This window comes from Chaetodon trifascialis, chromosome 17 (assembly GCF_039877785.1).
Source record: "Chaetodon trifascialis isolate fChaTrf1 chromosome 17, fChaTrf1.hap1, whole genome shotgun sequence".
In the NCBI taxonomy this organism is placed as follows: domain Eukaryota; kingdom Metazoa; phylum Chordata; class Actinopteri; order Chaetodontiformes; family Chaetodontidae; genus Chaetodon; species Chaetodon trifascialis.
In genome coordinates this window covers 11076059-11083904 of record NC_092072.1, presented here as the reverse complement: position 1 = coordinate 11083904, position 7846 = coordinate 11076059, and the positions used below count along the sequence as shown (strand labels likewise).

Sequence of the window (7846 nt, the reverse complement as noted above, 5' to 3'; positions counted from 1 at the left end):
ATGTCAGGCACAGTGGAGGCAATGAAAGAAGCCTTAAACGTGACTGTTTCCACGCACAGCAGGGTGCATCAAGTGTTTCCCAAATATGTCGAATGAGTCGGAATAGATAAACCGCCATGTTCGTCTGGCTGAGTGTAATCTTCCTCACACGGCCAAAACACATGCACACAGACACTAAGGAGACATGTACACACATGATGTTGTCTGGAAAATTCACAGAATGATCAACACCTCTGAGGGAATTAGCAGAAGGCCCTGCATGCAATTTATTGCAACACGATTCCTCCAGTGACAGTTAAAGGGTGACGTCTCGGAGTCTTGCATATTGATTTTTCACATTCATTCCAACACACGGCTTCCCCAAATGATCTTAGCACGAGTATCAGCCTCCTCCTGCTGAGTGTGTTTACATGTGATGCGTCAGCTGACGGTTCTGTTTATTTCGTGATATGCTGTTCATCTAGAAATATCCTGACTAGCCTGCTGTAAATGCACAAGTGTTTTGACAGATCAGATCTGAAGGACACACGCCTCAGCAGTCTGAGTGTCTTATTCCCCTTCCCCAAAACTGAGAAGTAATCCAGGCTGTTGGAACTGCAACATTTGTGCGTGCCCATTCGAAAATGAAATCTGGTACATTCAGTAGCATATTTTGGTGTCCGTAAGCCTGTAAACGCACTCGCTGCAGGGTTAAGTTGATTAGAGTGCTGTGATTCTTCTGGGAGAAGAAGTCAAACTTTGAGTTAATTTTAATCACAACCTGCAGGAAACTAACAACTTTCTGACAGCAGATATCCTGAGAGAAACAGGTTGGGCGATCATACTGTATGTGTGTGTGGGTGTCTGTGCCTCTTTTTCTGGCACGTATTACGCCGCTGTCCTCCTGTTGCACATCTAAACTCTGCACAATACACATACAATGCATATCATGCATCCTGTGTGCACTGCACGTGTGTGTGGGAGTGTGTCCGCCCCACTAAGTGAACATTTGGCTGGACTGCTGTGTGACGCGGATGAAGGTGGTTCTTCTGCTCAGCTCTTTGAGCTTGGCGGCACCCACGTAGGTGCAGGTGGAGCGGAGGCCCCCCAGCACGTCACGGATGGTGTTCTCCACATCTCCTCTGTAGGGCACCTCCACTGTTCTCCCCTCAGATGCCCTGAGAGCGGAGGCCAGAGGAGTAAGACATTTTGTAGATAAAACAGAAATCACTTTATGGCACCTCTACTAGCCAGTATGCAGATTTCTACATATATGTGGCTCAACAGGAAAAAAAAACATCTGGGTTATTGAACTGAACACAGAAAAAGTTAGATCAAAGAGAACAGGAATCCTTAGCAGCATAGTTTTGGTTTCTAAATTTATGAACTCAGTAATTATTATGCACCTCCTGATATCAGTTTCTCACCTATACTCAGCAACTCCACCCACGTATTTCTTCATGGCGGTGTCGGAGCTCATGCCGTAGAAGAGTTTGTATTTCTTCCCGTTCTTCTCGATGACCTCCCCAGAACACTGGTCGTGGCCTGCGAGCATTCCTCCCATCATTACGAAGTCAGCCCCTGCGCCTGAGGAGCGAAGTCACGGTGATTAGACTTGTTGAACAGTACAACACAGTCATACATGACCCCCAACACGTGACTCGTTTCAGTGTGAAAAGAGCAAGGATTGCTGCTTGAATACTTACCAAAGGCTTTAGCTACATCTCCCGGGCAACTGCAGCCACCATCCTGGACAGAGGAAAGATACACGTCATTCATTCGGCCTCACACTGAATCACAGGTCAGAGCAGTTTTCTTATTATGCCTTTGAAGGCTGAGGGTGCCCTCTGCTGGCTGCAACATAGCATCAACATTACAATCTTTCTGCAACAAGATGTTATCAGTAGAATAAAATAGCTTTGACAGGCTACGCTAAACACTTCTTATGGTATATCCTCCCCATAATACTAACTTCAGCAACTGTTGTTATTTGCTGTTTCCCTTGTTATTTCTTTCTGCCGTTACTTACAGAGATGATATGTCCTTTGAGACCATGGGCTGAGTCTGCACACTCTATCACAGCACTGAGTTGTGGATAGCCCACTCCTGTCTTGATCCTTGTCGTGCACACAGACCCTGCAACACACAGTGCACAACTTAGAGGAGTCCATGTTCATGTAGTGATGCCTGTCTTGTTAAAGTTGTAAGTTTTTCGTAGTTTTGCTGCACTGACAAAGGATAATCTACAGGTAATAATAATATTTTACTCTTTTTATAATATAATAATATTTTACTCTTTTTACAACAATCTATTTTATTAATATAACAATTTAACTTAAATCCAGCAAGTGGACCATGCAGCACTGGCTCTATGCATGAGGGGCACATACAGTAAATACCATAACATGCAGTAAAAACTACTACAAGACAAACCTGCTGTTTAAGGTATTCAAATAACATGTCTCAGTTGTGTGTGTGCTTGTATATGAGGCCATCGTTGTGTTTATTATTTGGGAGGGAGCACATTCCTCAGACAGCTGTACCCACCCACCTGGCCCGATACCCACTTTGATGATGTCGGCGCCGGAGAGGATGAGCTCCTCCACCATCTCCCCTGTTACCACGTTGCCAGCCTGCAAGGCAGACAGCATCAGCCCTAAGGCACAATCTTACAGCACATCCCACAACCGCCAGCCAAGGTGGCGCGCCATCTCTCTTACCATGATGGTGTGTTTCGGGAACTTTCCTCTGACCGTCTTGACAAACTCCACAAAGTACTCAGAGTAGCCGTTGGCCACGTCCAGACAGATGTACTTGAGGGTGGGGATGGCTTCCAAGATGGCACACAGCTTCTCCAGATCTGCAGTGCCGCTGCCTGAGCTGGCAGCTACATGCTGTGGAGAAAAGCCGCCAGTGCATGAGCGGAGGAGATGCTTACAAAATGAGGAATAGCCTACTTAGTAAAGGCGAGGTGAAGATATTACCTCTAAGCAGTCTGGATGATTAGTAGCAAAGTTTTTCCACTCGTCGACAGTGTAGTGTTTATGAATGGCTGTGAAGAGGGTGTGCTGAAGAGAGAGAAAGAACCAGAGAGGGAATGCACAAATATATACTGATGCAAATTTAGCAAACATCAAAATCCACATTGCAGTTTTGGTCTATTCATTTGTGATATTTCTTCCTATTACTCATCATGATTTTCTGAGTCAGTAGGCGCTACAAAAGAAAGACATCCCAGAAGCTAGCAGACGTCTCACTGCTTCTAGGCCAAGGTTGTTAAATCATGTATATTCCCCAAGGCCTCCCGCGGCATCCTGGTTTTTGTTTTGTGATTCTGTGTCAAATAGAGATGTTGACAGGACAAATGCAGGACAAATGCACAAACAGAGGGGTGCTGGTATTTATTTTTCATCCATTCAGCCCTGTTCACTCACTTTGCTGAGGACTTGTGCCATCTCAAACGTTCCTGTGGTGTCCATGTTGGCGGCGATGATGGGGATGCCGGTGTAGGTCTGTTTGGAGTTGCGGAATGTGAAGGTCCTCTGAAGGTCCACCTGAGGGGGGCGAGACATGAGGAATTCTGGAGATGTGTTATATAACCATAGTTAATAAGGAAAGTCTTCTATGTGACTGATTTTATTATATTTGTCTCTAAATCTCGTGAAGGGACCCTGCAGATTGTCTTGAAAATGGGAGCAGCTCATGTGGCTCGTGTTCTGGGCCTGTGTGGTCCTTATGGGGATGCACTGAATCATTTAGATGCAACGGTTAACTTCGCCGGGGCTGCTGTAATGTGATAAGCTAGGGTTCATTGTGACACACTAGCAGCGCCTTTTACAGGAAAGAATCTGCACTGACAGTGCAAGCTATGATTTCTCCCAGACAGATCTAGAAATAAATCTTTAGCTGGCTTTAGACATAAATGTGGTGTGTTCCTTAATGTGACTCACAAAGGAGAAATAACGTTCTTTTTAAAAGAATGAAAAGTTGAATTCAGAGGCAATAAAACACACCTCAATTCAGGATGTTCAGAGTTTTTTTATTGCTACAACTGCACTCAGCTGGTCTACCACTAGCTTATGGTGGCTAATGTTAGCTTGTGTTAGCGAACTGAAGATTCGCTAACTGACACATTACTGAGTCAGTGCTTTGATACTGTGACTCTTTTGTGTGTGTAATGTGCTAGTGTTTATCATGTTACCATGCTGGGAACTTAATATTTTGAGCTATTATGCCAAACTGGACACACACATTCACTACAGGGAAGATAGATGATAGATAGATGGTTATATTAAACAGTGTAACTTGTTTAGTGTTTAAAACACATTTTAAGAGTTCAGATAGATCCTGCAGTCTCACGGTGCTGAATGCTTTTGCTGAGGAGATCCAAGACATCTATTATGCAAAACTACTGCAGCTGTGGAAATAGGCTAACAGTAGTGTGCCACAACCTTCACGGCAGAATAATTTTCAGTGTCACAGCAAAAATGAGGCTTTAACTCATAACGGTTGGAGAAAGGGGAAAGAGGTGAAAGAAGTGTGGATGAGAGGGGAGGAGCGTCAAGTCGTGCATATCCGTCGTCGTGCTGCAGAAAATCAATACAGGCCCCTTCTTTAAATACGGCACACTGACTCAGGATTTTCCAGTTGATTCACCAGTAAATCAAGTATGACACATGGATCCAGTGGCCTCAGTTATGAACCATTCTCTCGACTATGAATTGGACCATTTAAAATAACAGAATTACAACATTTTATGTATATTTTTTGTTTTTTGCAGTTGGATTCTAAAAAACATCTGGCTAAGCTGATACAGATGTGCAGCCATGCAATTTGAAGGACCTAAACACAGTACTGTATCTATTTATTGGTGAGCTGCAGGTGTTGTTGTTGTAACAGTGCACTCAAAATTCACATTAACCGTGCAAGCGTCTGCAGAAAATTCCCTAAAGTCCAGACTGAAGGGACGCGTTTCTGCTCGGTGGTGGTGCCGCATTAGTGCTTTATTGCCGACCAGCTCGCCGTGTGGCCTCTTGTTATTGATGCAGTTTATCTTCCATGATGCTCGCATACCCTCCCGTCCTCTAAACAACAGTGGTGGATGTCTGGTAAGCTTAGCTTTGGCAGGTGGATTTCTGCCCCTGCTAAATGCAGCAATAACTCAAACAAGAACAGTCAGGATGTCAACAGATGGAAGCTTTCAGACTGCATGGGCCATTAGATTAGCCTGCAGTACACTAGCTGCAGTATGTGCTGCAGTGAAGGCATATTGTGTAGACTACTGAAGTCTGTGTGTCTGAAGTGAAATTATGTCAGTTAATTGAGGTGTTTTCTTGATTATTTAGTAACTGTAGGAAAAGAGAATGTGGTGGGATGTCGAGAATAAGGTGACAAAATACAAAATTGGCTTTCACTGCTTTCACTCAGTACACATCAGTGCTCATGTACGAGGTGTTCTCTGTGCTGTTATCTGTGTCAGTGTATATATCTTATGTTATCCTGATAGCTCTGTGCCATATGGAATGTGTTCTGGTTGACTGTAACAGGCTGTACTATTTTTAAACATGTTTTCTGAGAAGTCTCCTGCGTCTCATGTTGCTTGCCACTTGTCAGACCAAAACTCAGACTCCCACCCACTGCCACCTTCCACCCCAGATCTGGTGCCACCGCACCAGTATCATGATCTTGGGCCGGCACCAATCCCTGATCTAGTGACACACAACTAAGCTAAGGAAGCTGTGAGGATGAGACAACAAGGAGAGGGTTGTGTTGTCCCAGAGAGACAAATCAGCAAACACTGTGGCCTGCTTTACCTGCTCACAGTGGCAATGATTGATGACAGAATCAAGTCCATTCTGATCAAAATCTTCTTTTTGGTGTTTTTTTTTTTCAGTCTCTGACTCTGTTCTCCTTCCTCTGTTGTTTGCAGACACTTATTGTTTCACAGCCTCTGTCTGGCACAGTCTAGCCTTGTTTTCTGTCACCTTTCAGAAGGTCACTCCACTGTTATATTCTCCTTCAGGGTAGCTTTTATTTTGCTCACCAAAGTGCAAAGGCAGTGCACACCTACTGGCTTACACAAAACAAAAGGCACAAATATAGAATTACACGGAGTGTGCTTTTTTCAGCTTTAGTGAGACATCCTTTCAAGATATGGGGTTAATTAATGTGAGTGCTGCTGCTGCTCTGCAAATAACTATGTCCGGTTTTCATCTTTAATCATGATGATAATTAAAGAAAACAAGGTTAGTACTGGAGGCCCAAACATTAGTCGCCCTCCACTGTCCTCCCCATGTATGAATAGCTAACATACCCCTATTACGTCACCTCGAGGCATTAAGTGTGCTTCCTGAGTGCAACAGTCAACAGATTCCACTCCTCCTGAGAAGTGTCCTGGTCTGATGGTCGATTGAACTGTAGCTGTAATATCTGGACTACATTATCAGAGTACAACTCATTAACAGCACTGACCTCTGAGCGACTCTTCAGGCTGCTCCTCTTAGGTCTGAAGAGGACATCCTTAAAGTCCAGCTTGAGGTCCACGTCCACGCGAGGCATCTTGGATGCCCAGAACACTGATGACCAGGATGAGGATGATGAGTATGCGGAGGAGAATCCCCTGAGGAAGGCTGCTGCTGCAGTGGTGGCCACTGGTCCCAAGCCCCAACCACCAAACCCGAACCTCCAGGCGGCCAGCGTATTTATAGCAAAAGGGGGCCCAGCCCAGCCCCGGCCCCCATGGCTTTATTTGGGCCTGGACTCCCTCTCTCTCTCTCTGTCTCTCTATCCCCCTTGCTCCCTTTCTCCCTCCACTCCTCCAGCGTCCTCTCTCTCCCCCCTCTCCTTCAGCAGAGTGGCAGTAGCAGCAGTGGCCAAGCTGGCAGGCAAGCCTGACGCATATATACACACACACACACACACACACACACACACACACACACACACACACACACACACACACACACACACACACACACACTCTTGCACACGCAGACATGGTAGCACTGCAGTGTGCTGTGTGCTGCAGTGCGAAAGAGCACACCTGCTGTCCAGTTGGGGCATTGCTCCCTAAGATATTGGCAGACAGGATGGGGGGGGCAGAGGGAGAGTGGCAGCAAAGAAACGAGAGAGACGTGGAGACACAGAAGAAGACAGACTGAAGTGCACTGATAAGCACGCTGAAGTGGAAAAGTTGTTTGGTAGTCGTGGTGGACAGTGTGCAGGAGGGAGCACGATGCTTTGTTCTTTCTTTGTACATGTGTTTTTGTATTTATCAAGCGTGTTCCACTTAAATTGTTCATCTGTTGATGGTTCTTTCCTGGTGTCAACTGTGCATGGAAGAAGAGAAAAAGACTGGAACGCTTTGGCCTTGAAATACCACTCTAGTTGAGCGCATCAGAGTTTAACCCTTTGATGCACCAACAACTCTGATCCCTTCTGCTGGATAAAGTCTAAAAGCTTAAAATGCATCATACACACTGTTCTTGCATCCAGTCAAACATTTGGCTTCTTGTTATTTCACTTGGGTGTTTGAGCTTCACAGAGCAGAATGATGTACAGAGTTTGACACTCAATCTCTGTTTCACATTCATCTGCTGAAGAGGAAAAGCACAATTATTAACTGTTATGTTGTATGCTCTACGTGAAAATGTAAACCCATATAAAGACAATACAGTAGAATATAAATTAAAACTCACTCAAGCTAGTCCTGAAAAGTCATTATAAAGATCACCATAGTTAAACCGGACAGCTGCTGTGCAGCCACATCCCAGAAGAATCAATGAATCTGTCAACTTTAAGTCAATGCTTTCAAGTTATATAGCAATTATTCTTATTCAAAATATCTCCAATATGCATTCTTTTCATA

The 7846-nt window shown here is 44.7% G+C and overlaps 1 protein-coding gene across 1 annotated transcript; it reads right to left on the bottom strand.

Annotated features, from left to right (window-relative positions):
• Window positions 1–234: 234 nt before the first annotated feature.
• Window positions 235–6985, bottom strand: gmpr (guanosine monophosphate reductase). The gene is made up of 9 exons (XM_070984143.1): window positions 6451–6985; window positions 3414–3533; window positions 2964–3047; window positions 2700–2873; window positions 2531–2612; window positions 2009–2115; window positions 1686–1728; window positions 1407–1566; window positions 235–1157 (listed from the first exon to the last, which is right to left on the bottom strand). The coding sequence occupies exons 1-9, from the start codon at window positions 6535–6537 to the stop codon at window positions 977–979; spliced, it is 1038 nt and encodes a 345-aa protein (XP_070840244.1). The 5' UTR covers window positions 6538–6985; the 3' UTR covers window positions 235–976.
• Window positions 6986–7846: the final 861 nt, after the last annotated feature.